At 32.7% G+C, this 21,216-nt stretch overlaps 1 protein-coding gene across 1 annotated transcript in view; it reads left to right on the forward strand.

Moving 5' to 3' along the window:
- The window catches only part of LOC129743450 (hemicentin-2-like), a 410,268-nt gene that overhangs the window by 263,690 nt on the left and 125,362 nt on the right, over window positions 1-21,216 (forward strand). The window contains exons 3-5 of the mRNA XM_055735485.1: window positions 9,942-10,088; window positions 19,887-20,087; window positions 20,199-20,320. Coding sequence (XP_055591460.1) covers window positions 9,942-10,088; window positions 19,887-20,087; window positions 20,199-20,320 — 470 coding nt within the window. The remainder of the gene's footprint in view (window positions 1-9,941; window positions 10,089-19,886; window positions 20,088-20,198; window positions 20,321-21,216) is intronic.

A 21,216-nucleotide genomic window follows, 5' to 3' on the forward strand; every position in this document is an offset into this window, starting at 1 on the left:
AGCATTAGAAAACATAGATATTTTAAGATTTAGAATTTTAATTTTTATTAATGGAAAAAAATTTGAATTACAAACAAAATTTTGCCTATTCAATACTCAACAAATAGGCTTTCAAATGTAGAAAACAGATTTCAAAAATTCAAACTTTAGACTGAGCTATTGATGATAATGTGCAAAAATGTATTGTTGGTCAAAATTACCCCGGTGATCAAAGTTACCCCGTTTTACGGTAACAGAAATTAGATTTCCTACCCAAGGACTAATCTTGATTCTCTACAGTGTGATCGTTTATTGAGTGAATAATAAATATAACATAATAGCGAATTTTTTAAATATGAAACACCATAATTATTACTCGCCTAACTAATTAAGCCTGTGGAGGACTAAATAATCTTTTGAAACGATAAATATCCTGCAATGCATTAGCTTATGTAATTGATTGCATTACGTTACTCTTGCTGCCAAACGTATAGAAATGGTTCAAGCCTTAAAAGTGTGGAAAAGAAAATTTGAAACACGCAACCATCAAACATTAATACTGAATAATGACATTTAAAAAAAAAATACTTATTTGCAAACAATCAAAAATTTAAATTGCTTGAATGTCGTAATGCGAATTCAAAATGTTGAAGGCAAAAATAAATTATCAGGATATTAAAAAAATCCACCAGAGGCAATAGGGAAAATAAGGATATTTAAATAAAATTCATAACATAAACAATGTTGCGTTGGCAAAAATTCTATTTGTTTCATTGCTTCTCTGGATTTTGTATAACTCATGCAATAAAAATTTTAAACTCATTATCAAAATCGAATCATTGAGTAAGGTTATTCAAGAGTAATAATCTTTGTTCAGAACCAATTCCAGAACTTCAAAAACTAATCCCAGGTTCAGAATTCTGCTACAAATTTTCAGTAATTTTTCCACTTGTTTATAGAAATTTTGTTCGGAGTATTTCATTTTGAATGGAATATTTTTACTAGCTTCCGAGGATTTAGTTTAATATTTTTAAAACCCAAAATTGTATTTCGGTTTTCGTTTTTCGGATTTTGAATCTAGTTTGGGATTGATATTCAGTACAAATCATCATTAGATAAAGTAATGAAATACTGCTCTGCAATCCTGGTTCAAATTTGGTTTCGCATTTCATTCAAAATTTTATTTATAGTTTTCGAAAATCAAATACATTTTCAATACATAGATAAAAATAATGGAAATCTAACAAAGCTTCAAAATGTCGATTCAGGATCAAGACATTTAAATCAGGGTCAACATTCAAAATTTGTATTTTTATTCAGAAACACCAATCGGATTCAGAATAAATTATCAAAATAGTGGGTTCAAGATGAACCCCATAATATCATAATTTTAATTCATGATTGAAGTCTCTCAAACAAAATTCTAAGTTGATTTTTTAACTAAACAAGTGTTATGCAATGTAATGAAATTTACTGTATAAAAAATTCTGATCTGGGATTTAGATTTTGAAATAGCTTTTCCCTTCGTTTTAGAAATAACATTGAAATTTGGAAACAGATTGAAATTCCAAAATCGAATTTCAAGTTCAGAATTCAGATGCAGAATTAAAATTCTAAACACAGATTCAAATCTTGTTCGTCAATAAGTTTTACAATCAACAATAAAATATCACGAAAGTATTTCGTTGAGGATGTAAAAAGTAGGAGATCGCAAATTGTTGATTCAATTTAACAATTGAAATTTTTTAATCAATGTCTGAATCAATTGATCAATTGAAATTTTTAAGTAAATATCTCAACTCAGCTGAAAATTCCAAATATAAAGTAGATTTTAAGTCCTTAAGTAAAATCATGTAGATAATTTGATTTTTCATAATACGAAACTTGTAACATCAAAGTTTCGTATTATTAAAAATGAAATCATCCACATGTTCTTACTTTGGGAATTGATTTTATTAATAAAATATTAGCTGATAAAGAGACATGAAATTTCAACGTTAAAAAATCTGCAGGGAATTTCATACTATCATTATGTACTGTGTACATTAATTTGCAATTTTTCTCCGAAGCCAAATATATATAAAAACAAAATCAATTTGAACGTCTTAGTAACAAAATTCAAATCTACTACTTTATCTTTGAAACATTGGTTAAAAAAAAAATTTCAAGAAATTTCAAAATTTGTGAAAACAAACTTTTTTGATGTTCAAAATCTACCGGATTCTTGAACAATTTCATGTAGTTAAACCATTTTGAAGTTTCTATTTTGCCACTGAAGCTGTCAATGTTCAAATGTAGCTTACCATTTCAAATATCCCCTTTAATTTTGAAAACTTACTTATTAAAATGGAAAAAAATTAATGTTAACATTTTATAATATATAATTTTTTAATTTTTTTGCAGTGTGTAGGGATGGGATGAAGAATATGAAGAAAATAAATCAAATTTTATTTAAAAAAAATTTGAATAAAAGATGTACTCGGCAACACTGAAAATAAATAAAATAAAATAAATTTCATTGCCAACGTTTGCTAGTTTGGCAACACTAAGCAAACAAACAAAACAAACACGCTCCTTTATTTTAACTCAAAATTAAGTACGACCGAGGTTCAAAACATAGTTCGATTTTATGAACTTAAAGTTAAGTACCTTTTTCCTCCTTGCGATGGTTCAAAACGGAGTTCGAACTGCGTACTCAAAATTGATCCTTTTTCTTCCTTCGACGAGGGAGCAAAGCTGAGTTCGACCTTATGAACTAAAAATTGAACTCTCTTTGTTGGACTGAAAACACTTAGCGAGTTCAGTTCGAACCGGAACAGCAACCAACGAACACGTCTCAAAATTTTGTCGTTCCGGAACAATTACCGGAAGACTATGAAGGAATTTCATAATGGAATGCATGTTCACCGTGTCAGCGTAAAATTCTGTCCATCATTGTCATCATACGGTGAGCGGCTTGGAATGTCCGGAAACTTCTGGATGTTGTTTACTTCCCGTAGGAAGAAACATCCGGAAGTTTTCTTTGACCGGGAGTGTCAAAACTTTCCACCGCTCTGTAATTGTAATGCAATGTACCGGAACAGTAACATCCGGGGACAACTAATTTTATTAATCCTTTAATTACCTGAAAATAAGCTACCCTCGGAAAAACGGATAAATTCGAGTTCGGCTGCCGAACTTAGTATTGAGTATGCTTATCAGAACTTAGTTTTGCGATTGCCTAGTCGAACTCAAAGTTGAGGGCTGCCACCGAAATGCTGTTTTGAACCAAAACTACTTAATTTTGAGTATAAAAAAAGGAGCGTGAAGTCAGTCATTGATCTATTCTTGTGAGCGACAGACGTGTTTAAGTGAATCTCTGAATTGACATTCGTAAAATCACGACACAGTGTTTGCGAAAAATACCATAGAAAATCACGAGTTTCCCAACCACACCTATACCAACACCCCTCCTCCCCTCCACTAACCCCTCAAGAGGTGATTCTTCCTGCGATAGTTATTTTAGACACCAAAGTTTTCAAATCGAAAACACACTACACTTAGGTTTTTTAATCGGTTTGACTTTAATCAGTTTATCGAACACGGCTGTTTTTACACGATTTACGTTTGAGATGGATTTTGTACTGCGTAAATCTTAGTGTACCAATAAACTGGGGGAATTTTCATCATCATGACATTTTTCCAGATAAACATCATAACTAGGTCAAACGTTTAAAAATCTCAAATTTGTTTTCTTAATTCCAAAGCCTTTTAATTGAGTTTCAAATAAAAGAAAATGGAAGATCTATATTTTTTGTTGTTTGTGAAAATTTAATTACAATATCTTAGAATATCAGTTTTTCCGAAGGCTCCCAAACAAACACCTCTCCTGATAAAATGAAAGTGATCAGGTTGTTTTATATGAAAGATTTTTCTCTTTGTATGGATTAAGTTTCAGCACAGGTTTCAGTTGAATCAAAGCAATCGAAAAATTCCTTTTAATTCAACCACGGTATTCAATTTTAAAAACACGTTTGGCTCGAACGGCTTGGATGTCATATTCACTCTGTTGTGGTATGAGCCTACTTGGTTTAATGATTCAACTGAATCAAAGCAATCGAAAGAATTACCGTGGTTGAATTTAAAGGAATCTTTCGATTGCTTTGATTCAGTTGAATCATTCAACCAAGTAGGCTCATACCACAACAGACAGGTTTCAGTGTTATTTGTAAGGTTGTTTTGCGATAATTTTTCATATTCAAACAATGGAACATTTTTCTAGTATAAGCCTGTATAGGAAAAGTTGGCAAAGAACTGTATCAAATGATGATGAAAATAAGCTGAATGAGAACAGCAAACTGACATAACTAATTGCATGAAGGTAATATATATGCAGCATCATTCATTATCCATCTTTTAATCATAATGTTTTTGAAGGAAAAAGTCAAAAGTATGATTGGTCTTTACACAAAATGACTGTAATTGATGTTTTAATGACTTCAATGCTAAAAAACGGGAAAACAATAATTTTAATTTTTGTCGTCTAGATTTGAAGTCTAGATTTGTGAATCATTTCAAATTGTAGCCACTAAAATCGTTTATAAAATCTGCAATTAATGATCATGCTTTATACTCTTATCATCGTTGTCACAGTCGAGAGCAAACGTTGTGCTTCAGGGTCGTTTGAGGATTTAAGCGAGTTTCTGCGTGTTAATTCAGACTTATTTCCAAAAGAGAGGATATCGATCCATATAATTCATATGCGACTATTATGCACACGTGTGCTTAAGGACCTCAGTGTGTGTCTAAAGAATTAAAGGTATTACAAAGCAGCAACCCCTTCCAAAACCTCAAAAATAAATGACAGAAATTATCAAATTTCCCCATGTTTTCAGTACCGTTTTTTGGATCATAATAGAATTGTTTTTTAGCTTCACTCATAATATGGAATTTGGCCAGAAATAAAAATAGTTGCACATAATTTCATAAAACTATGATTAAATATCATAAATTTCGAATCTCTTATTCTCAAAATTTATTCATTTAAAAAATTTATATTTCTTTTTATCTTACAGGAAAGTTATAACAAAGAGTTCAACAAATAAATAATCACATAATTCATACAGCAACAATAATATTTTCTGTTTTAAATATATTTAAAGTGAGTGCAGACTAGATTAAATTATAATCGGAAATTTAAGATTGACCGGACAACGGAAAAGATTTCAACAAGAGTTAACAGTGAAGTGTTAGTAGGATTTTGAAACATTTCGCTCCGGAGTAGAAGGAAAAACGGTTACTCATTATTACCTTTATTCTTTACTGTTTCATGACCTATCCATCAATCCAGACAAACTTTCATCTCAAGACAATTCAAACCAAGAATGAATTTATAAGAAAAAAAACATTCAGTGTTTTCAGTACTTAGTGGTTTTTTCAATTTTTAATTGATTACCAAAGTTTTCCTCCAATGATTTTATAGACAAAAAATCTAAACACAAAAGATTCAGTTCTTTTTAATTAAAACTAGGGGCAGGGGCAATGGGGGCAATGTTCAAAGGGCCTCCTGAGGAACATCACTTAAATCATACAGCTTTAAGCTCAAGAAATCAAGCCGTGAAAAGATTGAACTTAGAAAATTTATTTATTTATTTATTTATTTATTTATTATATTTGAGATATATCTCTTACTCATTAAATTAAGAAAATATTTAAGAAGCTACTAGCGAATCAATCATTATTTTTTAATATGAATTATTTTTTCCTCGTTTAAAGAAATGTTAAGATTTTTACGACAGCTAGAATAACGGAGGCTAGAATAACATCAAATTCGAATAATTTGGAATAATCACTTTTAAGCATATGTTTTAGTACAAATAATGCATAATTTTTGTTAACTTTGCGATCGTAATTCAAATTGGCGTAGGTTAAAATACTCTACACTCTTTTCTCAATATGCAATTAATTTTTAAAAATCAAACATTAAAAATAACTGTAGTCAAATCGACAATACTCATTTGAATTTCCATTCCAATTTGAATCTGTTATTTGAAATTTTAAATTACACTTTTCCAACTTATTTAACTCAAGTTTTAAACTATTGTTTCTGATGCAATTTTATTTTAAAATTATACTCTTCTTAAGTAAATAATCGGAAATCAGCATATTATTTTCATGATGAACATTCTCAAATTATTTACAATAAAAAAAACACTAATAGTTGAACTGTGAATTTTATTAAGTGATTCTCTAAATATGATTTTGATCTTATCTTCTTATGGAATTATGATTCTGTGATTTGAACATTTTGCCACATTTTACAAAAAATCTTGTTAAAAATAGTTGATTTGATAAGAATCTTATTCTTAAAATAAAATTGTACACAATCCCAGTTGTTTTTAATTTCAAACACTTTGCATTTAAACGTTTTTTTTTTTTTGTTTTTTAACTCTTCAATGCATAGTGTTGTTTTAAAACAACACGTATCAAATAAAGTTTATTTCGAAAACGAATTGGTATTCTTGAAACATTCCTTGACTAAAGTTGTGCTAAAGATTACAGGAAATCAGTTGAGGATAATGTTAAAACTAATTTTTTAATCATATATGAGTTTTTTTTAAGAAGGTATGCAAAAAAGTTGACTTTTTCACTTAAGTTTTAAAACAACAATTTGCATCAAAAGGTTACAAAAGGTTAAAGATATGAGAATGAAATAAAACATTTTGATTTAAATAATAATTTTTGCAATAGCTGCTTTCGCTCTGATTGCAACTGTGTCTCACAATTTTGAATTAGAAATGCCTTGGTTATGTTTTTCCAATCTTGATTTTAAATAATGATTTTTATTTGAGACAAAGAATTGTGGTTCTGAATGAAATCCCATTTTACTCTTCAGCTCTTATATCTGTATCTCTAGGGAATTTGAATTTTTTTGTGATTTTTTTTTTTTTAAATTTTTTATGCTAAGTCTTAGATTTCAATGTTGTTTCCAATACTTTATTTTCAACTATTTTCGAAATAACTAACGACACTTCTATTACAGGTCTGACCAGCACTCACGTATTTTCTTCGTAAATTATTTTGTCAATATTTTTGATATCTTTATATCAACCAATAACAGAATGAAAATCATAAATGAATAAAACCATAAACTATATACGTGTCTATCTTTTATTGGACATATTAGGGTGCCAATTCTTTATAGTTAGACAATTATATTTAATTTGTATCTGGATATGTCAACAATAAAAGATGGAAAGTCTAATCATAATTACATGACCCAATTGGTCATGCAGCTATGATTGGGCGGGGCTTATTGGCAATGAAAGTAGCCTCGGGATGTGCAGGTGCCATACTGAAATGGGTTACTGGAATTTCAATAGAGCTAACACCACCAGCACCCGCGATTGAACAATGTTAATCAAATAGATTTACATTGGCTCTTTTGCATAACATACCTGCCAGCTCAGGGGGTCGTTGGATGGATTATACATACATACATACATACAGTCTTAGATTTCAATGTTGTTTCTAAATAACATGATGGAAATATTTGTTCTGTTCTCGATTTTCCATCTCTGTTTCCGATTATCTGTAATCAACCATAAAAAGAAAATATTTTAATATCTTTTTTTGATGTTTTCTGAATCAGAGAATTTTGTGTAATTATGAAGTTCATAAAAATATTGGATTTTTTTTTTTAAATTATGGCAAATTATGGCTAGTGGCATTTGTGCCTAAGAGAAAAAAATAAAAAACAAAAAAATTGGAATGAATTTTGCATTTCACAGCATTAATCAGAGTTGGAAGACAGATTTACTCTTAAGCAATATTTGCACGTTATGATTAACAATTATTGTTTGAAGATCGCTTGCCAGGTTTCCAATTTTTAACTACTCAACTCCAGCTTTTTATTTAAATAAATCTGGTTAAAACTGAGTTTTTTTCTAAGATTTCGGCTAACCGGGCTGAACCGAAACTTGCCTAAATATTAAAATTAAATATTTGAACATGCCCATATAAAACCGGATAATCTGGTCATATAATGAAATCATTTCCAGTTCCTTTAAATGTTCAAAATATTATGTTTTCTCTGAGGCGGCATATTAAATAAAAATTATTCATAGGGGCCTCCCGAGAAAAATCATTAAAAAAAACTATAAAATACATAACATTATTTTTTTTGAGCGCCGATGTGGTCTAGTGGATAGGCTGGCACGAGTCTGGTATTGATATGCCAGGCGTAGTGGGTTCGATTCCCGGTATCGGCAAGAAAAACTTTTGGGTTCGAATCCCATAGGCGGGCCGACAGGTAAGATGTGTTTCATTATATAACTGACTATATAATTGGAATATTCAATCAGTTGCCAGCTGGCCAGGTATATACACGGATGCCGGAATACCTGTAAGTAAACTAGCCCACCTGATTGATTCGTTCTTCCAAAATATACACCTACATCAACACACGCAATACATTCACCACATAACAGTTCATACGAAGCCATGGGGTCCGGGTATGGTGGCGCGCTGCATTGGAGATTTGTCGAACCTAACAATCTAAGGAATGCATGTGAACCCATACTTTGGCAGAAACTGCGGTGAATCCGTGCACCCATGGTGGATAACCAACATACAACATACATAAAATACATAACATTATTTTTTTTAATTATTAAAATCAAAGAACGCTCAAATACCTAACAAATTTTTTTGTCAAAGATTGTAAACAGAAAATTTCCAAAAGAAAATCTTGTATGGGGGTCATTGATCAAATATTTGGTTTGAGTTTCCACAAAAAACACAGTAATTCATGGTTTTTAAATCATAAAAAAAATCCACTTTTTTCAATTTTTTTATAATCCCGTTGCATGCCTTTACTTTTTGAAAACTGAAATTTATCTGTTTTTTTATAATTTTGGATTTATTTAGCTAAAACGAAATAACATTATCCAATGGAGTCCCTCCCGTAGTTTATTAGAGGATTTAATGAAAACTGCACCGCGCAGAGAATATTTCTCTTTCACGACAGATTGTGGCCACAACAACCGTCAGTCGTGGGAATGCGGTCAGCTGTCAGGTTCTGTTCCGGACCGATCTGGGCTGTCTTTAGCTGCGTACGTCGTTGTTTCTCCTCAAATGGCTGGCTGAACATTGAAAATGCGTTTACCATGTGATTGCTTCAGACTCCAGTTGAAGGCAGAAACCTAGGAAATACGCTTTTCCCAAACGAAATTATTTCGATGCACGGGATGAATGCTTTATTGGGTAAAGCACCGCATCTTTCAATCTAGCTAGAGAGTGTTCTGGTTCTGATATGTGTGTGCACTCCGTCGATTCGATGACAGACCCGATGAATTCGATGAAAAGGTGTGACATCCATCTTTCAGCTGTGGTTGCGATGGGAATTCTTGTACGAGTAATATGAGTTCGAGTTTGGCTGATGAGTATTAGCTACTAGAACGTCTTTCAAGGGAACGAACGATTCGATTTGCAATGCAAATCATCAAGATGAACGCAATTACCCTTTCGATGAAAGCTCGCCGTACCATCAATCGTTTCCAATTAATTGAAGATACTAATTATCGCTCGACAAATGAGTTTTCTCTGCTCTTTGTTGCGAGAACGATAAATTAGCACAATCCATTGAGTAAAGCTAGTATCTAATCGTAACTTAAAGGATTGTGGTATCATCATACATTTACATAGAGCTCAACCCAATCGCTAATGAATATTGATAGTAGACTTTTAGATGGAAATCAGCTTGTTCAATTGCCGAATGAATGGGGAAAAACTAAAACCATTAGATCTGTTCAACATCCACCAGTTGTCAGTTTCTCTGGCAACCGCTAGAGCATGACAGCATCATCGCCGCAAAAGCAATTTAGATCATTGATTTGAATCCATGTATTTCGCAAACTTTTCCCAAACCACCTCCGCCCACTCACTCATTCTGAATTTCTCCTCCCCTCTCTCTCTTTTCGCAGAATTATGCAACGGTCGACCGGAGCCGTTCATTTCGACAATCGACGTAGACGCACCGACCGTGGCGCCGAAATTTATGACACGAGGCCATCTTTACAAGGCCGTCATCGGCGATTCGATCGAGCTGCCCTGCAAAGTGAAGGATCTGGGTAGGTATCGTGCATCCGGTAGCAGCAGAACCATGGGAATGGGACCTGGCCTGCATTCAGTCGAACGAAACAGATATTGGAAATTTTTATTATCCCAGGAAAAACGGCCCAATGGAAATTGGAAAAATATTTGCTCGATGCTTTGATAGCTGGAAAAGTTGTGTGTTATGTTTTCTCGGCACAGGTAGCATCTGTTTTGTAAAAATATCTGCACATCTTGATTTCATGGAATGGATTGTTTTGTTTGATCAAATTAGCGTAACGAAGTGATATAAAAAGCCAACCATATCACTTTTTAAGTCTAATTTATGTGCGTTTAGAATACATAATATCAATTTTCTGTAACTAGAACAAATTTCGACGAATTCTATCAAGGCCTTCAAATGAAACAAAATAAGCCGTAAATGTCAATATTGTTTTAGATTAGGCGTTTCAAATCGATTGATCTTTGTATTATTACGTAAAGTTTAGAAAAAAAGAAACATTGAATTTTAAATATTTCAATTCCAATTTAAGTAATCAATAATTGGCTCCCTATCGCTGTTTCGAAACTCAAATCCACTCATATTTTAAAACTCAGCATAATATTGGTTGAAGAGTATTATTAAGAATTTTAAGTTAAAGTGTAAAGATTAGTACATTCCTTCAAAAGATGAAGAAAATTCATATAGCTTATTCTTAAGTTTGGAGATACCTTTCTATTCCCCTTAATAACTACTTTTTGAATTTGTATATAAAAGGTATAAAAAAGACTTGTTTGCACTTATTAGCTGTGCACAAAATCAAAAAACTATAAATATAATTTTGCCATACAAACTTGATAATCAATGAGCAAACCCTTTCAGATCTACAAATCAAGTCTGGCTGGAAAGGTATTGGGATAAGGTGATAATTTGGTGAGGTTTTACCGTGCTAGTTTTAAAACAAAAACGGCAAATTACTGAAAACTGGATATAAATGGACAAGAATCAATTCATTTTGAGTCACTTTATTTCTAAATTCTAAAAGTTGGTTTAAATTTATGTTAAGAGTAATTTGGTGAATTATGGTTGGTTTTCATAACATTTCAGATTTGAGTTGGTATATCCAGTGTATAAACAAGAATTCAAATTCAATTGTTTAAAATCTTGTTGAAGAACAAGAATACGACAAATTGGAATTTGAAATAAAAGCCTTTTGCTTTTAGTTTGACTTCTGGTGAACTCTGAAGATTTTGACAAATACAGAAACTTAGCATTTCAATGTTTTTCCACTGCCTCTATAAACAGATGGGGTTAGAACCTCTTCATTTAAGCTGACCAGGTTGCCTGGTTTTATCCGGACTTGTCCGGACATTTAAAATGAAGTTTAGGAACGTTCCTACCTGGTTGCCTGGATTTTGAGGAAGAATGCTCGGATTTTGGCCGGATTTTTTTCACTTTACGTTTTAAAAAACAAAAACTCAAACCGGGTAAATATAAATTTTTATTTTTGCTATCAAAAAAATTTTTTTTTAAAGTTTTGTCAAAATAAACATGAACAATTTCATAGAAGCTGAACAACAATTAAAAATCTGCTGTTTTGTTAGGATAAAAGTATAACGATTCTTGTATCTTCTTGTTTTTTTTTCTTAAATTTATGGGTTTTTGCCAAATTGTTCCTGAATAATACGTGGATTCTGGGTTGAAAATTTTGAAATCATCTGCTCGGATTTTGTTGGGTTTTTAGTTCAAATAGCCGGGATTTGCTAAGCCCGTACGCGTGCTAGAAAAATTCCGGCGACATATTCTAACAAATTTAGTTATATCTTAAATATTATAAGAGTTTAATGTATTCCGCGACTTTTACAAAGATTGTAGATCTATCAAATTAACTTTTTTTAAACTTATTATTTATTTTCACTATTATTTCATGTTAAACAACTGAAACCCATTGTTTTTGCTAATAAATTCATAGCCATATGAATACATACCACTTTAGTTCTACGAATTTCTTTATCGTTAAGGAAAAAAAATTAATATTTTTATTTATTATGCACTAGCTGACCCGGTGTGCTTTGCTACACCTTTCCAAATCAAATGATATATTATTGATTACAAATTATTAAAATTTTTATTGTTTTGTTGGCCCATTATAACATAATTCAAAATTAACCATATAAAATGAGAGCTGCAGCTGGAGTTTTGAATTGCAATACAAAGATGACTTAAACTAATTTTCTGAATTTTTATCTATAAATTTGTGCTAAAGTTCCGATAATTTAATCTTTTTTTCCAAGCTTCGCCCTGAAATATGAGGGTTTCAAATCAATCGTACGCAAAAAATCTAACTTATAAAAAATGGTTGTTTTTGGTGGATATTTTCTAAATTTATGCAAAAAAACTGATAAGAGACCCCTCTGCCCTTCCCACCACCCCCTGTTGAATGGAGGTCGTGTTGTTTAATAACCATACCCATATTTTTTCTAACCAAGAATCCTCTTATATCAAATAAAGTTTATTAGCTTTACAACAAAATGTATATGGAGCCCCCTCCTTTCTTTTACTCTCTACATTGTAAATCGTAAGGATCTATAACAATCGTGGAAATATATCTCATTTCCAAAAACCTTTATATGCCATATTTGTTTCGTTGCTTTGTTGTTCAAAATTTCATTAGGCCCACCTCCCTTTACCTATGTACATACTCACTGGAAGGAAGAGGGTGTGTCAAATGATCAAAGAATCACATCAGAATCATTTTCCATGTTAAGTTTTGCACATTTCTCGGATTTTTAAAAAAAAGTTAAACGTAAGCTTTCCTCTTCTCTTCCTATGTTAAAAAAACGAACACAAACACATACAGGATCTCAATGAAACTTGCTGTTTCCTCGAAGAGATTCCTTTTTTTTTTTTCTTAACTCTAAGCGTACATCTTTCGAGGATATGATGGCTAGCATCTAACAAATGCTAAAACCACCAACCCACCGAAAGTGTACTATGTATGCCGTGACCGGGATTCGATCTCATACCCCCTGGCTTAGAAGACTTGAATGTTCCCAGAACGTTTTCGATTGATCGATTGATCGATTTCAATCGAAAACGTTCACTGAAGAAGGTAGTAAGTTGCTATCGAAATACTGGTATATGAACTTTTCATTCACCGTGGTTGAATTAAAAGGAATCTTTCGATTGCTTTGATTCAGTTGAAAGAGAGTACCATCCCCCTTCCATTCTCCCCATTGAATGGAGGGGTGAGAATTTAATATTCATAGAAGTATTTTTCGTACTCAAGTACTTTTTGATGCCAAATTTGGTTTCATTCGCTCGATTAATTCTCAATTATGCAAAAAATTTGTATGAAAGCCCCCGTTTCCCCCTTTATATCGTTCCGCTGAAAAAAAAAATAGGGCTTCAATTTATCATAGAAACATTTCTCGTATCCAAATACGCCAAATATGGTTCCATTTGCTCGATCAGCTCCCCTAGTTATACTCAAAATTGTAAGGGAGACCCTTCCCCTTCCCCTTTTCATCCACCTCTTTGAAGGAGTGAGAGATACCAAATATTCATAGAAGCAATTCTCGTACCCAAATTTCGTTCCATGCCAAATTAGGTTCCATTTGATGTTGTAGTTCTCGAGTTATGCTGTAAAAATTGTATGAAACTCCCATCCCGCCTTCCTTTCTCCCCACTGGAAGAAGGAAGGGGTCTCAAACAATCATTAGAACATGTCACGTTCCCAAATACCCGCCCATGCCAAGTTTGGTTCCATTTGCTTGATTAGTTTTTGTGTTAAGTCCCTATTGGAAAGAGGGAGGGGTCTCAAATAATCATTGAAACATTTTTTGTATCCAAATACCTTCCCATGCCAAATTTGGTTCCAATATCTGGATTAGTTTTTGAGTTATATAAAAAATTGTAAGATAGCCCCCCTCCCCGCTTCCTATCACCTCACTGAGAGGAGGGAGGAAATACCTGATAATCCTAGAAATATTCCTCGTTCCCAAATACCACCCCATGCCAAATATGATACCATTTACTTGATTGGTTCTCGAGTTATGGAAAAAATTGTCTTTTGTTTGTTAGGCCCCTCCCTCCCTTCATGAAAGAGGGAGGGGTCTTAAACCATAATAGAAACCTTTCCCGGCCTCCAATAACTCCACCTGCCAAGTTTCACGCAAATCGGCTCAGTAGTTTCCGAGTCTATAGGGAACAGACAGACAGACAGACAGACAGACAGACAGACAGACAGAAATTCATTTTTATATATATAGATAACCACATTTAACATAATTGTCAATTTGTTGTTAATTATCTAAACCCCGCCTTTAGATTTGTTTTATATTTCTTGTATTCTACCTTACATACGATCTTTTTAATGAAAAAAAAACCAGAATGATGGTTAAATTAAGACTTGACTGTCAATTGTCATTTTAGATAGAAAATCACATGGACAATGAATTTCTGACGTGATGATTACCTTTGTGATTAGACTATTAAATAAATTTTAATGCAAAATTTCTAGATTCATTTTTAATTGCAGGTCCCGATTTAGTCAGAAACTGAATAGCTAATTTCAATTAAAAAGATGCTTTAAACTTGAGAATCACACAAGTAGTTAATGCATGTGTACAGCACAAAAGCCTTAGCTGACATTTTTCACAAACTATTCGATTTCTTTCAATCTTCCATTATCATTTTTGTCAAAGACACTCACCGCGGTGACGTCACTGAGCACTTTTTCAGTGAATCGTGTTAACAGTTAATGTAAATAGCGTACAAAACTAAAAGAAATATCAATAGATTACGGATTTCATTTTGTTATTAACAATTTATTACTCGATAAACAAACACTAGGGAACAACACTTTTGGTGCCAATATTATATTAACTGTTTTTGAAAGATTTTTGGCGTGTGGAAATTTGGATAATTATCGATTTTGAGCATAATCGATCGTTTATATTTGATGAACCAACAAAACTTTATGAAAATCAAGGATTCAGATTAAGCCATTTAGCCATTACATATTTAAATTACAAATATACAACGTTTTGAAAATAAAAAAAAACAATTCTTAGACAGTATTATAACTTTTTCTGACATCACTCAAGAAAGTCTAAGAGTCAAATCAATATCAAAAATTTGAATTCATTCAAGAACTTTGTTGAAAACTGCGAAACGGTTTTACTTTTGCTTTAAGAAATATCTAAGATTCAATTGGATTTAAAATTTCTTAAAAATTACGTCCAAATTCTCGTATTTTGCAACATTGGGAAAAATAAACAATAAGAAAATTTTTATAACTTTTTTCTCAGATGTCTAAGACACTTGCAATCTTCGGAAAAGATAAATAAAAGATTTACATTCAAGTTTTCTTGTTTTGCCAACAAGAATAGTATCAACAATCTACACCAGTGAACAGCTATTTTGGAGAAAATTCAAAATGAATTCAAATATTCCTCAGATTTTGTCTCTCGCTGCTTGTTTTGGTGCTGTGGCTCTTCTACCTTAAAAATTTTGAAATTTTTACTTAATTGAAGATGAATGAAATTATAAAAAAACATGAAATAAAATTATTTAAAATCTGTTAATTATACATTATGTCATGAAAGATAAAAAATTTGTAAAAATTTTCTAATTTCAAAGAAAAAAAAATATAATTCGATTTTTTTTTAAAGATTCAATTTAAAATTAATTAAAACGATTTCATTTCAAACGGCGTTTTAATTTTTCTGATTTTAAAGATTTTTATTTATTAACATCTATGAAAAAGACTGAATTCATTTTGGAATAAAATATCTTTTTTAAATTTGGTCAAATTCCTGTATCTTTGTAGAACTGTTAAAAAAATAAGAATAAAACTTTTGTTACTTTTTCTCAGAACTCGAAATAACTCGCAGTCATCGAAATTTTTTATTTATTCGGAATGTCTTTGTAACCATTTTATATTAAAGAAACGCACAAATTGTTCAACACTCCCAAATCAGTCTAAATCAACCCTTAAATGTTGTGTACCAATGTGTTTTTTGTTGCATGATGCTATCAGAAATTAATCTTTCATTTCATATTATTTAAATTATTTTTGGAACATCGTTTTTATAAATATGAATTAAATCAAGTTTTTACTCAAAGAAATTTAATAGTTTTATTTAGGAATTTAATTTAAATTTAGAACCACAATTCACAATTCCACAATTCACAATGCGAAATGAAATTAAGAATTGTTCAATAAAAACATGACATTTGCAAATCACTATTCTAAAAAATATGACTCAATTATAAAAAAAACATATCAGTTTTTCAAAAACAGTTTTTAGTTCATAGTAATTATAACCAAAAACTCGGCTCAAACATTTCTAATATATAGTTGCAAACTGAGAATCATTAAAATTTCGTTGGGAATACCTTTCATTGATATTAAGAAGCTTAAGAAAACAAGATAGTTAAAATTTTTTATCCATTTTCTTCTATTCAACAACAAGTATATTGTTTTCATTTATAAAATGATAATTCCTTAGTGAGCTCATTAGTCGGTTTTTTTTAACTTATTGGTATACAAAAAAACAAAGGTATCTCGCACGGAAAATTATAGATTCGTAGATTGAAGTTGTATCTAAGAATATCGAAAAATGAAAATGGGTTAAAAAAGTTGAAATTTTTTCTTTAATTTTGACATTTTTAAAAATATCTCTCAAACTAAGTACAATGAGATCAAATTGGAGAAAAGTTGGCTCAGGGACTTCACAACTTTGATTTATGATTCGAAACCAAGACATTTGTTTTTTTTAAAGTATTTTTATTGGTCCCACGTTCAACATCAGAATATGCTGCGCATCTGCTGGTAGGAGTATAATTTTCAAAAATTGTATATTCCAGGAATTGTCGCTCCACGCGGATGATGGTAGATGCCCCAAAAAGGATCTAGAAGATATAAATTTAAAAATAACCAAAAATTATCATTTTTCGGTTGAAAATGCCAGTAACTTACCAAAATTCATTCAAGCAACTCAGTACTGAATCGTAGCCGATAAAATTCTTCGACCGATTTTTTTTCTCTTCTTGCTGTTTTTAAACTGATGGATGGACTACTTTCACACAATGTAGTTTGTTACATGAAATGTAGCGGAGAAGCGGGCTTTATGCGCCTATTAAGCAGAAAAATGTTTTAATCAAATATTACATCGAATATATGTAAAAAAAAAACTGTATACATATGTGCGGACGTCTGTTTTCTACACATTGTAGAAATTTTTAAGTTGAAATCTCCTTCAGTTTTTGAAAAATTGATTTTATTAGAACTGTTGTCAAAGTTGTCGATCCTCAAACCGTGTGGGCTGAAAACGCCTATTAATGTTTTAGGCAAAGTTTCTGTTTTTTGGCAATATTTCCGTATAAACTGATAACTTTTATACGATAAAGCAGAAGTTTTATAAAAATGTATTTCTTTTATTTAATTTGATAGAATAAAACAAAAATTAGGGTTATCTGCTATTCTTAAGCGGCATTTGACAAACATTATGGGGGCTTTTAAAAACACTGTCTTATTCCACTTTCCAATCATTATGAAACCATCATTAAAGTTTAAATTCGTTTTACTTTCAAAATGCATTTGAATAAAAAACAAAAACTTCCAAACTTTTTGTTTTAAGCTTCTTTCTGTATAATTTTTAACAGTCAAAATATTACATCAAAAGGTATCAAAACTGTTGAAAACGCAGGTTGCAGTGGTGGAATAGAGTTATCTTTATTCATGTTTCGTCTGTGAGGTCAGTAGAATACAACTATATTAATTAGCGATAGCTAATTGTCACTTTCCACTTCTTATATTCCCTAACCGGGAAAGTACTCATTTCTCAATGAGTACTTTGATATTCTTACCCAGAATAATTGGCAACACTGTTGTGTTACCACAAACCTAAGTTGAGTTGTTTGGCTTCACAGTGTGATGATGTAAACATTTGTACCGTGTTTACCATCATCAGCTGTCATCATCAATCATCACCGCTATTGTTTCAATTGCGAATTGACTCAAAGCATGCGGAACCAAAACAAACTGTTTTGGTTTCGCCGACGGAGCGGCAGATTTCCTCTGCCGAAACCGTAAGTATTAACCAAAACCTTAAATAAATTTTTAAATTTTTAGAGTTGGTTTATTCATAAAATTATTTCTTGCCTTATATTCAAAGCGTATCGCCCTCAAAATACATTGATTAGGTACATATGTTGTCTTGTCAGCCATTTCGTCAAACGGCCGTAGGCGCATTTCACCCGATAGGCTCATTTAGGAAACCTTTCCCCTAGTGAACCTGCATATAAGAGAAGCGACATCTGATCCCTCTTAAAATAAAATATCTGGCCACTTCGCCGAAAGCTTGGACAAAAAAATCCTCAGCACTGTTTTGTGGCTCAATGTTCAAGCTCTGAAGTGAATGCTCAGTAAATCCAACAACAAAAAATTGAATTTGATGCCCAGTGGATCACAAAAAACGGTATGAATGACTTTAGTTTTATTAACAAACAACTAACTACTAACATGAACCAAAGTGATAAAAATTGCTCCTAATCATAAATTCATATGAAGAGCTTAAAATTTATTAGCTTGAACTACAACAACAATCACAATACTCGTATTGGTTGAGTTTTCAATTAGAAAGCTAAAAGCTACACGACAAAAGCTTGGATCCGTTGGAATCCATTTGGGCAGTTCTTTTGTATGGATTGGAATTTTTTGTTTCAGACGTCGCTTCTTTTACATGTAGAATCACATGTAGATGTAGAAATAGGGTCAAATAGCAGCGGTTTTATGAGTAAGCTATAAAAACTTTTGCTTCTGCTTTCGAAAAAAAACTGTTATATTCCATCCGTTTGAAATCTGCTTCATAGAAATTTGAATTTGGCTGTTTTTGGTCTTGGATGCACAACAAACAACAATTGTTTTTGAAATACCCGACGTTTCGACCTGTTTTTTTTCTTTTTCAAGGGAACGGAAATTGTTATGAGCGTTGTTAAAGATTAACAAATATTCAAAATATTTTAACATTTTCAATATTTTCTAGTAAATAGGTAAGCGTCTTTACAAATGTGAATTTTATCAGCTAGAAACAACTTGATAAAAAGAGTATGAATGCAAAAATGTGTAAACTAGATAACATGGGTTCTGTTCCTATATGTGACATTTCCTTTGTGTCAATTTTCGTAACGAATGCTCTCAACAACAAATCGTGTTTATTGTTGTCATTTATTTAATTTTTTTTACATTGAACCTGGCTTTGCCATTTGGGTCTCTACAGACTTAAATAATTGGAGAATTGAAATTTAACACCCACTACTTAGGTGGGAATCGAAGTGAAACTTTCCATTCCAATTCATTCGATATCCATGTGTCGATGATAACTGCAAAACTACAGATAACGTAATCATATCGAAAAATCATCCAACGAAAATTATTTAAAGTCTTAGTAAATATGGAAAATTATTGACATCTAATAACAATTACCGCTTTCCTAATTGATTTAGAAATACATGAGTGTTTTTGGCGCATTTTGACTAAACTTTTGCTGTTAAAACCGACAATGGAAACAATCATCGGTTTCTAATGTGCTTGATATAATTTTGAAAAGTGTAGGTTGATTGCTATGCTCGAAACTCTCCAGCTTTCAAAGTCTGTAAAACTATCTGCATCAACGAACAATGTTTAGTTATCGTTGCCTCGAGCAACTGACTCATCCATACGGTCATGAATAAATTCCCCTTGTATGGTTTTGGTGTTTCGCTAGCTTTAATTGGCACCGCCTTCGGGCGCGCTTCTCTTGTTTTTGTTTTTGTTTTCCGTCTGCAGGCTCCTATGTGCTGCTCTGGCGTCGGGGGACATCGGTGCTTACGGCTGCTAATTTAATGGTGACACGTGATACCCGCTTCAAGCTGATCGAGGGCTACAATCTGCAGATAGCCAACGTTAAAATTCAGGACGCCGGCGATTATATCTGCCAGATAGGCGATAACGAGAGCCGAGATCAGGTGCATACGTTGGAGATTCTAGGTGAGTAGCAGGGAGGATTTAGAAGGGAGGGTGTAAAGGCGACTCGCCGCCATAATTGTTGGACGGTACTGATGCTGCTGAATTTATCCATTTCTCTGTAAAATCCAACAGTGCCTCCGACGATACGAGTGGTGCCCCAAAACCGGCAGATCACAGCCCGGAAAGGCAGCACGGTGACGCTCGAGTGCAAAGCCTCCGGAAATCCAGTGCCAACCATCTACTGGCACAAAAAGGTAAGCCTCGGAAAAACCTCCAAATCGATACAGATTTCCCAGACTGAGCCTGATCTGGTCACACATTAATTAGTTCCTTCGGTGTTTGGCGCGACTAACACTCGACACAACGACAGGCACCCCGGCAACCTTTGCTCTGGACTTCGATTCCTAAAAATAGTTGCCAAAGCTGCCGGAATTCTCATATTCAGACTTGACTCCATCCAATAGACAGTTATTGCACATGTGCCAAAATACTTTTTTTTCTGTGTAAGATACAGCTAAAAGTTGAACAACACTTATTTTTCAAAGTTCGGCAGCACTGTTGCTGCTTCTTCTTTGTATGACCGTACGAGGCAATATTTTCCCGTTGAATCCCGGATGAAATTTATACATTACGAGTGATTACCAGCGGGAGAACCATGTTTGCAAATATTAGCCTACGCACGCACTGCCAAACAAAATAAAATATGCAATATCCTTTGCCCGAGTGGGGGTGTTCGCATGACATAATACCTCCTAAACCTAGTCCTAGTACATCCTTATCCGCACCCAAAACGGGGTAAATAGTTATGGACGTGTAGGTGGGAAGGTAGTTGCATATCGGCTAACCTCAACTAGCACTAGCACTAGCCAGCCAGCGAATAAATATTGCATTTAAACTTTAATTAAACTCGCAATCAACTGGCAAGGTTCCGTTTTTCGATGCACCGAAAGCCGCAAAACTGCTGCTGCTGCTGCTGCTGTTATACTTCTGCTGCTTCGCAATAACAATCACTGGGGGAATTCCTAATAGAAAACCACGGGTAGCGCCCTTTGATGGAATGTGTGTATGTTGTTCGGGGGAATGTTTTCTAAATTTACAGGTCTGCATACATGCGGTAAAACTTCAAATAGGTTCCGCTATAGTGAGAGAA

This window comes from Uranotaenia lowii, chromosome 2 (genome assembly GCF_029784155.1).
Source record: "Uranotaenia lowii strain MFRU-FL chromosome 2, ASM2978415v1, whole genome shotgun sequence".
Taxonomy (NCBI): Eukaryota; Metazoa; Arthropoda; class Insecta; order Diptera; family Culicidae; genus Uranotaenia; species Uranotaenia lowii.